This window comes from Pristiophorus japonicus, chromosome 9, assembly GCF_044704955.1.
Source record: "Pristiophorus japonicus isolate sPriJap1 chromosome 9, sPriJap1.hap1, whole genome shotgun sequence".
Taxonomy (NCBI): Eukaryota; Metazoa; Chordata; class Chondrichthyes; family Pristiophoridae; genus Pristiophorus; species Pristiophorus japonicus.
In genome coordinates, this window is record NC_091985.1 from 37396534 (window position 1) to 37411012 (window position 14479).

A 14479-nucleotide genomic window follows, 5' to 3' on the forward strand; every position below is an offset into this window, starting at 1 on the left:
GTCTCGCTCGCTCTCTGCCCCCAGTCGCGCTCGCTCTCTGCCCCCAGTCGCGCTCGCTCTCTGCCCCCAGTCGCGCTCGCTCTCTGCCCCCAGTCGCGCTCGCTCTCTGCCCCCAGTCGCGCTCGCTCTCTGCCCCCAGTCGCGCTCGCTCTCTGCCCCCAGTCGCGCTCGCTCTCTGCCCCCAGTCTCGCTCGCTCTCTGCCCCCAGTCTCGCTCGCTCTCTGCCCCCAGTCTCGCTCGCTCTCTGCCCCCAGTCTCGCTCGCTCTCTGCCCCCAGTCTCGCTCGCTCTCTGCCCCCAGTCTCGCTCGCTCTCTGCCCCCAGTCTCGCTCGCTCTCTGCCCCCAGTCTCGCTCGCTCTCTGCCCCCAGTCTCGCTCGCTCTCTGCCCCCAGTCTCGCTCGCTCTCTGCCCCCAGTCTCGCTCGCTCTCTGCCCCCAGTCTCGCTCGCTCTCTGCCCCCAGTCTCGCTCGCTCTCTGCCCCCAGTCTCGCTCTCTCTCTGCCCCCAGTCTCGCTCTCTCTCTGCCCCCAGTCTCGCTCTCTCTCTGCCCCCAGTCTCGCTCTCTCTCTCTGCCCCCAGTCTCTCTCTCTCTCTCTCTCTCTCTGCCCCCAGTCTCTCTCTCTCTCTCTCTCTCTGCCCCCAGTCTCTCTCTCTCTCTCTCTCTGCCCCCAGTCTCTCTCTCTCTGCCCCCAGTCTCGCTCCCTCTCTCTCTGCCCCCAGTCTCGCTCCCTCTCTCTCTGCCCCCAGTCTCGCTCCCTCTCTCTCTGCCCCCAGTCTCGCTCTCTCTCTCTCTGCCCCCCTCTGCCCCCAGTCTCTCTCTCTCTGCCCCCAGTCTCTCTCTCTCTCTCTCTCTCTCTGCCCCCAGTCTCTCTCTCTCTCTCTCTCTCTGCCCCCAGTCTCTCTCTCTCTCCGCCCCCCCAGTCTCTCTCTCTCTCTCTGCCCCCCCCAGTCTCTCTCTCTCTCTCTCTTCCCCCCAGTCTGTCTCGCTCTCTCTCTCTGCTCCCAGTCTCGCTCTCTGCCCCCAGTCTCTCTCTCTCTCTCTCTCTGCCCCCAGTCTCTCTCTCTCTCTCTCTCTCTGCCCCCAGTCTCTCTCTCTCTGCCCCCAGTCTCGCTCTCTCTCTGCCCCCAGTCTCGCTCTCTCTCTGCCCCCAGTCTCGCTCCCTCTCTCTCTGCCCCCAGTCTCGCTCCCTCTCTCTCTGCCCCCAGTCTCGCTCCCTCTCTCTCTGCCCCCAGTCTCGCTCCCTCTCTCTCTGCCCCCAGTCTCGCTCCCTCTCTCTCTGCCCCCAGTCTCGCTCCCTCTCTCTCTGCCCCCAGTCTCGCTCCCTCTCTCTCTGCCCCCAGTCTCGCTCCCTCTCTCTCTGCCCCCAGTCTCGCTCCCTCTCTCTCTGCCCCCAGTCTCGCTCTCTCTCTCTCTCTCTCTCTCTGCCCCCAATCTCGCTCTCTCTCTCTCTGCCCCCAGTCTCGCTCTCCCTCTCTCTCTTTTTGCCCCCAGTCTCGTTCTCTCTCTGCCCCCAGTCTCGCTCTCTCTGCCCCCCTCTGTCTCGCTCTCTCTCTGACCCAGTCTCTCTCTCTCTCTCTGCCCCCACTCTCTCTCTCTGCCCCCACTCTCTCTCTCTCTCTCTCTGCCCCCACTCTCTCTCTCTGCCCCCACTCTCTCTCTCGCTCTCTCTCTGCCCCCAGTCTCGCTCTCTCTCTCTGCCCCCAGTCTCGCTCTCTCTCTCTCTCTGCCCCCAGTCTCGCTCTCTCTCTCTCTCTGCCCCCAGTCTCGCTCTCTCTCTCTCTCTGCCCCCAGTCTCGCTCTCTGCCCCCAGTCTCGCTCGCTCTCTGCCCCCAGTCTCGCTCGCTCTCTGCCCCCAGTCTCGCTCGCTCTCTGCCCCCAGTCTCGCTCGCTCTCTGCCCCCAGTCTCGCTCGCTCTCTGCCCCCAGTCTCGCTCGCTCTCTGCCCCCAGTCTCGCTCGCTCTCTGCCCCCAGTCTCGCTCGCTCTCTGCCCCCAGTCTCGCTCGCTCTCTGCCCCCAGTCTCGCTCGCTCTCTGCCCCCAGTCTCGCTCGCTCTCTGCCCCCAGTCTCGCTCGCTCTCTGCCCCCAGTCTCGCTCGCTCTCTGCCCCCAGTCTCTCTCTCTCTCTCTGCCCCCACTCTCTCTCTCTGCCCCCACTCTCTCTCTCGCTCTCTCTCTGACCCCAGTCTCGCTCTCTCTCTCTGCCCCCAGTCTCGCTCTCTCTCTCTCTCTGCCCCCAGTCTCGCTCTCTCTCTCTCTCTCTGCCCCCAGTCTCTCTCGCTCTCTCTAACTCTCTGCCCCCAGTCTCGCTCTCTCTCTCTCTCTTTTTGCCCCCAGTCTCGCTCGCTCTCTGCCCCCAGTCTCGCTCGCTCTCTGCCCCCAGTCTCGCTCGCTCTCTGCCCCCAGTCTCGCTCGCTCTCTGCCCCCAGTCTCGCTCGCTCTCTGCCCCCAGTCTCGCTCGCTCTCTGCCCCCAGTCTCGCTCGCTCTCTGCCCCCAGTCTCGCTCGCTCTCTGCCCCCAGTCTCGCTCGCTCTCTGCCCCCAGTCTCGCTCGCTCTCTGCCCCCAGTCTCGCTCGCTCTCTGCCCCCAGTCTCGCTCGCTCTCTGCCCCCAGTCTCGCTCGCTCTCTGCCCCCAGTCGCGCTCGCTCTCTGCCCCCAGTCGCGCTCGCTCTCTGCCCCCAGTCGCGCTCGCTCTCTGCCCCCAGTCGCGCTCGCTCTCTGCCCCCAGTCTCGCTCTCTCTCTCTGCCCCCACTCTCTCTCTCGCTCTCTCTCTGACCCCAGTCTCATTCTCTCTCTCTGCCCCCAGTCTCGCTCTCTCTCTCTCTCTCTGCCCCCAGTCTCTCTCGCTCTCTCTAACTCTCTGCCCCCAGTCTCGCTCTCTCTCTCTCTCTTTTTGCCCCCAGTCTCGCTCGCTCTCTGCCCCCAGTCTCGCTCGCTCTCTGCCCCCAGTCGCGCTCGCTCTCTGCCCCCAGTCGCGCTCGCTCTCTGCCCCCAGTCGCGCTCGCTCTCTGCCCCCAGTCGCGCTCGCTCTCTGCCCCCAGTCGCGCTCGCTCTCTGCCCCCAGTCGCGCTCGCTCTCTGCCCCCAGTCGCGCTCGCTCTCTGCCCCCAGTCGCGCTCGCTCTCTGCCCCCAGTCGCGCTCGCTCTCTGCCCCCAGTCGCGCTCGCTCTCTGCCCCCAGTCGCGCTCGCTCTCTGCCCCCAGTCGCGCTCGCTCTCTGCCCCCAGTCGCGCTCGCTCTCTGCCCCCAGTCTCGCTCGCTCTCTGCCCCCAGTCTCGCTCGCTCTCTGCCCCCAGTCTCGCTCGCTCTCTGCCCCCAGTCTCGCTCGCTCTCTGCCCCCAGTCTCGCTCGCTCTCTGCCCCCAGTCTCGCTCGCTCTCTGCCCCCAGTCTCGCTCGCTCTCTGCCCCCAGTCGCGCTCGCTCTCTGCCCCCAGTCGCGCTCGCTCTCTGCCCCCAGTCGCGCTCGCTCTCTGCCCCCAGTCGCGCTCGCTCTCTGCCCCCAGTCGCGCTCGCTCTCTGCCCCCAGTCGCGCTCGCTCTCTGCCCCCAGTCGCGCTCGCTCTCTGCCCCCAGTCGCGCTCGCTCTCTGCCCCCAGTCGCGCTCGCTCTCTGCCCCCAGTCGCGCTCGCTCTCTGCCCCCAGTCGCGCTCGCTCTCTGCCCCCAGTCGCGCTCGCTCTCTGCCCCCAGTCGCGCTCGCTCTCTGCCCCCAGTCGCGCTCGCTCTCTGCCCCCAGTCGCGCTCGCTCTCTGCCCCCAGTCGCGCTCGCTCTCTGCCCCCAGTCGCGCTCGCTCTCTGCCCCCAGTCGCGCTCGCTCTCTGCCCCCAGTCGCGCTCGCTCTCTGCCCCCAGTCGCGCTCGCTCTCTGCCCCCAGTCGCGCTCGCTCTCTGCCCCCAGTCGCGCTCGCTCTCTGCCCCCAGTCGCGCTCGCTCTCTGCCCCCAGTCGCGCTCGCTCTCTGCCCCCAGTCGCGCTCGCTCTCTGCCCCCAGTCGCGCTCGCTCTCTGCCCCCAGTCGCGCTCGCTCTCTGCCCCCAGTCGCGCTCGCTCTCTGCCCCCAGTCGCGCTCGCTCTCTGCCCCCAGTCGCGCTCGCTCTCTGCCCCCAGTCGCGCTCGCTCTCTGCCCCCAGTCGCGCTCGCTCTCTGCCCCCAGTCGCGCTCGCTCTCTGCCCCCAGTCGCGCTCGCTCTCTGCCCCCAGTCGCGCTCGCTCTCTGCCCCCAGTCGCGCTCGCTCTCTGCCCCCAGTCGCGCTCGCTCTCTGCCCCCAGTCGCGCTCGCTCTCTGCCCCCAGTCGCGCTCGCTCTCTGCCCCCAGTCTCGCTCGCTCTCTGCCCCCAGTCTCGCTCGCTCTCTGCCCCCAGTCTCGCTCGCTCTCTGCCCCCAGTCTCGCTCGCTCTCTGCCCCCAGTCTCGCTCGCTCTCTGCCCCCAGTCTCGCTCGCTCTCTGCCCCCAGTCTCGCTCGCTCTCTGCCCCCAGTCTCGCTCGCTCTCTGCCCCCAGTCTCGCTCGCTCTCTGCCCCCAGTCTCGCTCGCTCTCTGCCCCCAGTCTCGCTCTCTCTCTGCCCCCAGTCTCGCTCTCTCTCTGCCCCCAGTCTCGCTCTCTCTCTGCCCCCAGTCTCGCTCTCTCTCTGCCCCCAGTCTCGCTCTCTCTCTGCCCCCAGTCTCGCTCTCTCTCTCTGCCCCCAGTCTCTCTCTCTCTCTCTCTCTCTCTGCCCCCAGTCTCTCTCTCTCTCTCTCTCTCTGCCCCCAGTCTCTCTCTCTCTCTCTCTGCCCCCAGTCTCTCTCTCTCTGCCCCCAGTCTCGCTCCCTCTCTCTCTGCCCCCAGTCTCGCTCCCTCTCTCTCTGCCCCCAGTCTCGCTCCCTCTCTCTCTGCCCCCAGTCTCGCTCCCTCTCTCTCTGCCCCCAGTCTCGCTCTCTCTCTCTCTGCCCCCCTCTGCCCCCAGTCTCTCTCTCTCTGCCCCCAGTCTCTCTCTCTCTCTCTCTCTCTCTGCCCCCAGTCTCTCTCTCTCTCTCTCTCTCTGCCCCCAGTCTCTCTCTCTCTCCGCCCCCCCCAGTCTCTCTCTCTCTCTCTGCCCCCCCCAGTCTCTCTCTCTCTCTCTCTTCCCCCCAGTCTGTCTCGCTCTCTCTCTCTGCTCCCAGTCTCGCTCTCTGCCCCCAGTCTCTCTCTCTCTCTCTCTCTGCCCCCAGTCTCTCTCTCTCTCTCTCTCTCTGCCCCCAGTCTCTCTCTCTCTGCCCCCAGTCTCGCTCTCTCTCTGCCCCCAGTCTCGCTCTCTCTCTGCCCCCAGTCTCGCTCTCTCTCTGCCCCCAGTCTCGCTCCCTCTCTCTCTGCCCCCAGTCTCGCTCCCTCTCTCTCTGCCCCCAGTCTCGCTCCCTCTCTCTCTGCCCCCAGTCTCGCTCCCTCTCTCTCTGCCCCCAGTCTCGCTCCCTCTCTCTCTGCCCCCAGTCTCGCTCCCTCTCTCTCTGCCCCCAGTCTCGCTCCCTCTCTCTCTGCCCCCAGTCTCGCTCCCTCTCTCTCTGCCCCCAGTCTCGCTCTCTCTCTCTCTGCCCCCCTCTGCCCCCAGTCTCTCTCTCTCTGCCCCCAGTCTCTCTCTCTCTCTCTCTCTCTCTCTCTCTGCCCCCAGTCTCTCTCTCTCTCTCTCTCTCTGCCCCCAGTCTCTCTCTCTCCGCCCCCCCCAGTCTCTCTCTCTCTCTCTGCCCCCCCCCAGTCTCTCTCTCTCTCTTCCCCCCAGTCTGTCTCGCTCTCTCTCTCTGCCCCCAGTCTCGCTCTCTGCCCCCAGTCTCTCTCTCTCTCTCTCTGCCCCCAGTCTCGCTCTCTCTCTCTCTGCCCCCAGTCTCGCTCTCTCTCTGCCCCCAGTCTCGCTCTCTCTCTGCCCCCAGTCTCGCTCTCTCTCTGCCCCCAGTCTCGCTCTCTCTCTGCTCTCTCTCTGCCCCCAGTCTCGCTCTCTCTCTGCCCCCAGTCTCGCTCTCTCTCTGCCCCCAGTCTCGCTCTCTCTCTGCCCCCAGTCTCGCTCTCTCTCTGCCCCCAGTCTCGCTCTCTCTCTGCCCCCAGTCTCGCTCTCTCTCTGCCCCCAGTCTCGCTCTCTCTCTGCCCCCAGTCTCGCTCTCTCTCTGCCCCCAGTCTCGCTCTCTCTCTGCCCCCAGTCTCGCTCTCTCTCTGCCCCCAGTCTCGCTCTCTCTCTGCCCCCAGTCTCGCTCTCTCTCTGCCCCCAGTCTCGCTCTCTCTCTGCCCCCAGTCTCGCTCTCTCTCTGCCCCCAGTCTCGCTCTCTCTCTGCCCCCAGTCTCGCTCTCTCTGCCCCCAGTCTCGCTCTCTCTGCCCCCAGTCTCGCTCTCTCTGCCCCCAGTCTCGCTCTCTCTGCCCCCAGTCTCGCTCTCTCTGCCCCCAGTCTCGCTCTCTCTGCCCCCAGTCTCGCTCTCTCTGCCCCCAGTCTCGCTCTCTCTGCCCCCAGTCTCGCTCTCTCTGCCCCCAGTCTCGCTCTCTCTGCCCCCAGTCTCGCTCCCTCTCTCTCTGCCCCCAGTCTCGCTCTCTCTGCCCCCAGTCTCGCTCTCTCTGCCCCCAGTCTCGCTCTCTCTGCCCCCAGTCTCGCTCTCTCTGCCCCCAGTCTCGCTCCCTCTCTCTCTGCCCCCAGTCTCGCTCCCTCTCTCTCTGCCCCCAGTCTCGCTCCCTCTCTCTCTGCCCCCAGTCTCGCTCCCTCTCTCTCTGCCCCCAGTCTCGCTCCCTCTCTCTCTGCCCCCAGTCTCGCTCCCTCTCTCTCTGCCCCCAGTCTCGCTCCCTCTCTCTCTGCCCCCAGTCTCGCTCCTTCTCTCTCTGCCCCCAGTCTCGCTCTCTCTCTCTCTGCCCCCAGTCTCGCTCTCTCTCTCTGCCCCCCTCTGCCCCCAGTCTCTCTCTCTCTGCCCCCAGTCTCTCTCTCTCTCTCTGCCCCCAGTCTCTCTCTCTCTCTCTCTCTGCCCCCAGTCTCTCTCTCTCTCTCTCTCTGCCCCCAGTCTCGCTCTCTCTCGCTCTCTCAATCTCTGCCCCCACTCTCTCTCTCTGCGCCCCCACTCTCTCTCTCCCCCTCTCTGCCCCCAGTCTCACTCTCTCTCTCCCCCTCTCTGCCCCCAGTCTCGCTCTCTCTCTCTCAATCTCTGCCCCCACTCTCTCTCTCTCTCTCTCTCTGCGCTCTCACTCTCTCTCTCTCGTTCTCTCTCTCTCTCTCTCTGCGCCCCCACTCTCTCTCTCTCCCCCTCTCTGCCCCCAGTCTCGCTCTCTCTCTCTCTGCCCCCAGTCTCGCTCTCTCTCTCTCTGCCCCCAGTCTCGCTCTCTCTCTCTCTGCCCCCAGTCTCGCTCTCTCTCTCTCTGCCCCCAGTCTCTCTCTCTCTCTCTCTGCCCCCAGTCTCTCTCTCTCTCTGCCCCCAGTCTCTCTCTCTCTCTGCCCCCAGTCTCTCTCTCTCTCTGCCCCCAGTCTCTCTCTCTCTCTGCCCCCAGTCTCTCTCTCTCTCTGCCCCCAGTCTCTCTCTCTCTCTGCCCCCAGTCTCTCTCTCTCTCTGCCCCCAGTCTCTCTCTCTCTCTGCCCCCAGTCTCTCTCTCTCTCTGCCCCCAGTCTCTCTCTCTCTCTGCCCCCAGTCTCTCTCTCTCTCTGCCCCCAGTCTCTCTCTCTCTCTCTCTCTCTCTGCCCCCAGTCTCTCTCTCTCTCTCTCTCTGCCCCCAGTCTCTCTCTCTCTCTCTCTCTGCCCCCAGTCTCTCTCTCTCTGCCCCCAGTCTCTCTCTCTCTCTCTCTGCCCCCAGTCTCTCTCTCTCTCTGCCCCCACTCTCTCTCTCTCTCTGCCCCCACTCTCTCTCTCAATCTCTGCCCCCACTCTCTCTCTCTCTGCGCTCTCACTCTCTCCCCCTCTCTGCGCCCCCACTCTCTCTCTCCCCCTCTCTGCCCCCAGTCTCGCGCTCTCTCTCTCTGCCCCCAGTCTCTCTCTCTATCTGCCCCCAGTCTCGCTCTCTCTCTGCCCCCAGTCTCGCTCTCTCTCTGCCCCCAGTCTCGCTCTCTCTCTGCCCCCAGTCTCTCTCTCTCGCTGCCCCCAGTCTCTCTCTCTCGCTGCCCCCAGTCTCTCTCTCTCGCTGCCCCCAGTCTCTCTCTCTCGCTGCCCCCAGTCTCGCTCTCTCGCTGCCCCCAGTCTCGCTCTCTCGCTGCCCCCAGTCTCGCTCTCTCGCTCTCTGCCCCCAGTCTCGCTCTCTCGCTCTCTGCCCCCAGTCTCGCTCTCTCGCTCTCTGCCCCCAGTCTCGCTCTCTCTCTCTCTGCCCCCAGTCTCGCTCTCTCTCTCTGCCCCCAGTCTCGCTCTCTCTCTCTCTCTCTGCCCCTAGTCTCGCTCTCTCTCTCTCTGCCCCCACTCTCTCTCTCTCTCTCTCTCTGCCCCCACTCTCTCTCTCTTTGCCCCCAGTCTCGCTTTCTCTCTCTCTCTCTCTGCCCCGTCTCGCTCTCTCTCTCCCCCCAGTCTCCCAGTCTCGCTCTCTCTCTGCCCCCAGTCTCACTCCCTCTCTCTCTGCCCCCAGTCTCGCTCTCTCTCTCTCTGCCCCCAGTCTCGCTCTCTCTCTCTCTGCCCCCAGTCTCTCTCTCTCTCCGCCCCCAGTCTCTCTCTCTCTCTCTGCCCCCCCCAGTCTCTCTCTCTCTCTGCCCCCCCCAGTCTCTCTCTCTCTCTTCCCCCCAGTCTGTCTCGCTCTCTCTCTCTGCCCCCAGTCTCGCTCTCTGCCCCCAGTCTCTCTCTCTCTCTCTCTGCCCCCAGTCTCTCTCTCTCTCTCTCTCTGCCCCCAGTCTCTCTCTCTCTCTCTCTGCCCCCAGTCTCTCTCTCTCTCTCTCTCTCTCTCTGCCCCCAGTCTCTCTCTCTCTCTCTCTCTCTGCCCCCAGTCTCTCTCTCTCTCTGCCCCCAGTCTCTCTCTCTCTCTCTGCCCCCAGTCTCGCTCTCTCGCTCTCTCAATCTCTGCTCCCACTCTCTCTCTCTCTGCCCTTACTCTCTCTCTCTCTGCGCCCCCACTCTCTCTCTCCCCCTCTCTGCCCCCAGTCTCACTCTCTCTCTCCCCCTCTCTGCCCCCAGTCTCGCTCTCTCTCTCTCGCTCTGCCCCCAGTCTCGCTCTCTCGCTCTCTCAATCTCTGCCCCCACTCTCTCTCTCTCTCTCTCTCTGCGCTCTCACTCTCTCTCTCTCTCTCTGCGCTCTCACTCTCTCTCTCTGCGCCCCCACTCTCTCTCTCTCCCCCTCTCTGCCCCCAGTCTCGCTCTCTCTCTCTCTGCCCCCAGTCTCGCTCTCTCTCTCTCTGCCCCCAGTCTCTCTCTCTCTCTCTCTGCCCCCAGTCTCTCTCTCTCGCTGCCCCCAGTCTCTCTCTCTCTCTGCCCCCAGTCTCTCTCTCTCTCTGCCCCCAGTCTCTCTCTCTCTCTGCCCCCAGTCTCTCTCTCTCTCTGCCCCCAGTCTCTCTCTCTCGCTGCCCCCAGTCTCGCTCTCTCTCTCGCTGCCCCCAGTCTCGCTCTCTCTCTCTCTGCCCCCAGTCTCGCTCTCTCTCTCTCTGCCCCCAGTCTCGCTCTCTCTCTCTCTGCCCCCAGTCTCGCTCTCTCTCTCTCTGCCCCCAGTCTCGCTCTCTCTCTCTCTGCCCCCAGTCTCGCTCTCTCTCTCTCTGCCCCCAGTCTCGCTCTCTCTCTCTCTGCCCCCAGTCTCGCTCTCTCTCTCTCTGCCCCCAGTCTCGCTCTCTCTCTCTCTGCCCCGTCTCGCTCTCTCTCTCCCCCCAGTCTCCCAGTCTCGCTCTCTCTCTGCCCCTAGTCTCGCTCTCTCTCTCTGCCCCGTCTCGCTCTCTCTCTCTCTCTCTCTCTCTGCCCCCAGTCTCCCAGTCTCGCTCTCTCTCTGCCCCCAGTCTCGCCCCCAGTCTCTCTCTCTCTGCCCCCAGTCTCTCTCTCTCTCTGCCCCCCTCTGTCTCTCTCTCTCTCTGCCCCCAGTCTCTCTCTCTCTCTGCCCCCAGTCTCTCTCTCTCTGCCCCCAGTCTCTCTCTCTCTGCCCCCAGTCTCTCTCCCTCTCTCTCTGCCCCCAGTCTCGCTCTCTCTCTCTCTGCCCCCAGTCTCGCTCTCTCTCTCTCTGCCCCCAGTCTCGCTCTCTCTCTCTCTCTGCCCCCAGTCTCGCGCTCTCTCTCTCTCTGCCCCCAGTCTCTCTCTCTTTCTCTCTCTCTGCCCCCAGTCTTTCTTTCTTTCTCTCTTTCTGCCCCCAGTCTTTCTCTCTCTCTGCCCCCAGTCTTTCTCTCTCTCTCTGCCCCCAGTCTTTCTTTCTTTCTCTCTTTCTGCCCCCAGTCTTTCTCTCTCTCTCTCTGCCCCCAGTTTCTCTCTCTCTCTCTGCCTCCAGTCTTTTTCTCTCTCTCTCTCTCTGCCCCCAGTCTTTCTCTCTCTCCGACCCCAGTCTTTCTCTCCCACAGAAGGCCGTGAAAATGTTTGTGTACATAATCACAGCAATATTCTAGGCAAAAGCCTGGAGATAATCCAAAAACCCCAGAAGTAGTTCCAGTGGCAATGAGCTCCATGCGAATCGTGGTTGAGCCGCACTTCTGGTTTCCCCATATATTGCACTGCGCATACGCGACCGGATCGAGTGTGCATGCGCAAATAGGGGGAGGAGTCCAAGGCGAACATGCGCGAATGGACACAAAAAAGTCATTGCAAATAATCACTCCTTTAAAGCTTGCACAACACAAAAGAAAAGTAGTAAGATACAGTTCTGTATCTGTGACTTCCCAAACAGGAAGTTTTCTATCTCAGTTAAACAGCAGAGTAAAGGTGAAAAGAAAAGTGGACTTGCTTTTCAGCCCTCTCATGGGTACTGATTAGAAGGAAAATGAGTGTTTAGGATTTGGAATGCACTGCCTGATAGGGTGGTGGAAACAGATTTAGTAGTAGCCTTCAAAAGCAAATTGGATAAATACTTGACACAGAAGGAATTACAGTGATCTGGGGAAAGAGCCGGATGGGGATGGGTCTAACTGGATTTGCTCTTCAAAAGAGCCAGTGCAGACTTGATGGACCGAATGGGCTCCTTCTGTGCTGTACTAATCTATGATTCTATGAATCCATAGAATGAGACAACTTACTCTCCTCCCCCACCCAAACAGCATCGTCACCGGGGGTTTGTGAGCATGTTACCAGTCTCCTGTCTCAGCCAGAGAATGGTGGCAAAACTCATTGGCATTTATATCTTAAAGGGCATTTAAAATAGGAAATATAAACAGAAAATGCTGGAAATACTCAGGTCAGTCAGCATCTATGGAGAGAGAAACAGTTAACATTTCAGCTCAATGACCATCAACTTGAAATGTTAACTCTGTTTCTCTCTCCATAGTACCTGCTGAGTACTTCCAGCATTTTCTGTTTTTATTTGATATTTCCTGCATCCGCATTATGTTGCTTTTAAGAAAGGTGTGTAAGAAAATTAAATCCGTACAATTCAAATTTAAATGCAAGGTATTTAAAGTCACTTTTTTAAAAAAGCCTTAAGCATCCCCAATCCCAGTAAGAGATACGATAACTTACGATTTCTTCTGAATGGCCTGACTGTGCCAAGCTTTCCTCTCTCTCCTTCTCCATAAAGGGGATAAGATAAGCTACAGCTTTCTTCATTACACGGGCAGATTTAATAACCTGTTGATACAAAGCAGATTTTATTCACAAAACATTGAAATATGCAAAATCCCTCCATTTGGATATTTCACAAATTTAATTGAAAATCAGGCATGTTTTGCAAGCAATCGCAGCTCGGTTTTGACATTTGAAGTCTCCTCTTCAAAAATTTTGACTTGACTACTTTAAAGAGACAGAACAAGGAAGGAACTATTATGGAAAATGTTACATTTGCAAACGAACTTTGTATCTAATTAAAATAACAGTTAAATGTTCAAAATTGTCCTCTGTACGAGATGCAAGATTATGGTTTAAAGAACCTAAGAAACAGGAGGAGTAGTAGACTATTCAGTCCCTCAAGCCCACTCCACCATTCAATAAGATCATGGCTGATCATCTACCTCAACTCCACCTTATCTTTTGTTTTTGATCATTTTCTCATCTCATCTCTTCTGAGGTAATGACTTCTGCTGGGGTATGGTTCCACAGACACTGGCATCCTTTGGTACCTTGGTGTAGTCATCGTTCTTCATGCGATCAAACAAGCTTGATCTTGTCCTCTACCCACTCACACTTCCAGTAGACCTCAATGAATAGTGAACAGGAGTGGAAACTGAATGTTTCCTTCCCTAACCCAGATACACTGAGGCCAAGAGCAGCACCCCTCCCAGCATCCCAAGATTAAATATTAAAATAGAAGTACAAGTCATTTGGCGTCGTAAATACATTTTGCCTCTTTATATAGCGAGGTAGCTTATTTCAGTCCTACCTGTGGAAGAAACATCTTTCCTGTTCCAAATAATTCTCCCACAACTTTCATTCCATTCATCAGAGGTCCTTCGATTATATGCAGGGGCCTAGGGTACTTCTTCTGATTGGCTCTTGCTTCTGTTGTATCTTCTACTACATATTTTTCTATACCCTGAAGAACAGGGACAGAATTTGAATTCATGTAGCAAAGACAAATAGAAAAGACACAAATAGATAGATTGAAGCATTTACCTTAATTAGGGCATACTCGAGACGTTCCTCAACAGTATCGTTCCTCCATTCATCAGTGTGTATCACTTTTTTTCCACCCGTGGTATGATTCTGAAAACAAAGGGCCACAGTAGATTGTCAAGACACAGTAAATCAGTATTTGCAGGTGGTTTTTGAGGATACGTTTAAGATTACAGTCTGTATTTTATTGGGTAAGATTAATTGTACCTGTAAGATTAATTGTACCTAATGCAGGAACTAGGACGGAACTCTCATTTATTCAGAAAGGCTGGAAATGACCTGGATAAAATTTCTCAAGAGGCAAACTGATAAAACTGATCAGCACTAAGATACAAATTTGTTCCAGTGTTAGAAATTAAGCAGCGGCATTGCAGCTATTGAGTCCTCTCCAAGGTAATTTTTGTTCTCCAAATCTAATACAGTGTGATTTTAACCTGCCATTCATATCAGGAGGCTGTTTAATATAATCAAGTAGATGCTTACAATAGAGAGAGAGTTTACTGGGTATTTTAGTAATGTGCAAACATCATACAGGTTTTAAAAAGTCTGCAGGTTTATATATTTTAATCAGGTTTTCAATAAAAATCTTTAAAAAATATACAATAGTTTCACTCAGAAAATAAACTTCCAAAGAAACCTAATTAGTCTCAAACCTACTTATAATCAGCCTAAAATATGCAAATCTTTACAAGCTCATTTGTTATTGGCATAGTAAATACTGTCACAACCATTTCAATTATAAACTGTTTTTTTGTAAGCAGGGTCTCTTTGGGGGTGAGTTAATCCAAGACAACACATCTGCCAATGGAAGATTGGAACTAAATCAATTCTCTATAAGCTCTAAACTCTGATGCCTGAGCCACGCTGTTCTGAAATATTTCAGAATGCTGTTGACTGAATGGCCAGCCTGCCTCTTTAATGGGGCCTTGAGAGAGACACATGTGTCAAATAGGCCTGGGATTTCCCCCCCCCCCCCCCGACTCACCTTTCACCACCATCCTTGATGACAGGCATTGACTTCCGGTTCCCCAATGCTTTATCTTTCAAATTCAAATCCTTGTGTTCAAATACCTTCATAGCCTCGCCCCTCCCTATCTTTGTATCCTCCTCCAGCCCTACAACCCTCTGAGAACTCTGTGTTCCTCCAACTCTGGCCTCTTGTTTATCTGCCTCCCCTCACTCCCTGTGCCCCACCATTGATAGCCATGCCTTCTGCTGCCTAGGCCCTAAACTCAACTTACCTCCCTTCCACCTCTCTCTCCTCCTTAAAACCCACCTCTTTAACCAATCATTTAATCACTCTATAGATCTACTCTTTTGGCTGTGTGTCAATTTTTGTTTGAGTAAACTTTTGTACAGCGCCTTTGGATGTATTCTTCTTTAAAGATGCTATATAAATGCAAGTTGTTGTTGCTATAAAGTATACAACATCAAAATGCATATCGCAGATTGGTAATTCATGGAAGAGCAACCACTTTCATGGCAGCCAGCATCATTCAATGGTTTACTTTCAATGTGCTTACCTGTGCATATTGCAACAATTTCTCTGTAGCTTCAGGGTCTTTGTTCCAGATCAAATTCTCACACAGCTCCAGAAGTTCTTTGTCGATGTCATCATAAACAGGCAGATTTCCTGCATTCACAATTCCCATATCCAGCCCTGCCTAAGGAGAGGAGACTTATTACAGATGTTGCAGCAGATGTGGAGTGAGAAATTGCTATAATGAAATACAATTCAACAAGTACACTGAACTGCTATCCATTTAGATATTCTATTGGTCAGGAACTGGCCTATGCTATACATTAATGGTATATTAACGGTCACTACAGTTCTGACTAGACGGTCAAACTCCAACCACATATTATATTTAAAGATGGTTAT

At 57.8% G+C, this 14479-nt stretch overlaps 1 protein-coding gene across 5 annotated transcripts in view; it reads right to left on the reverse strand.

The window, feature by feature from the left end:
• mtr (5-methyltetrahydrofolate-homocysteine methyltransferase) overlaps positions 1–14479 on the reverse strand; it is a 119578-nt gene that overhangs the window by 33591 nt on the left and 71508 nt on the right. For all 5 annotated transcript variants that reach the window (XM_070889288.1, XM_070889287.1, XM_070889292.1 and 2 more), the window contains 4 exons: positions 14121–14261; positions 12598–12687; positions 12365–12517; positions 11509–11616 (listed from right to left, as the gene is read on the reverse strand). In XM_070889288.1, coding sequence (XP_070745389.1) covers positions 11509–11616; positions 12365–12517; positions 12598–12687; positions 14121–14261 — 492 coding nt within the window. The remainder of the gene's footprint in view (positions 1–11508; positions 11617–12364; positions 12518–12597; positions 12688–14120; positions 14262–14479) is intronic.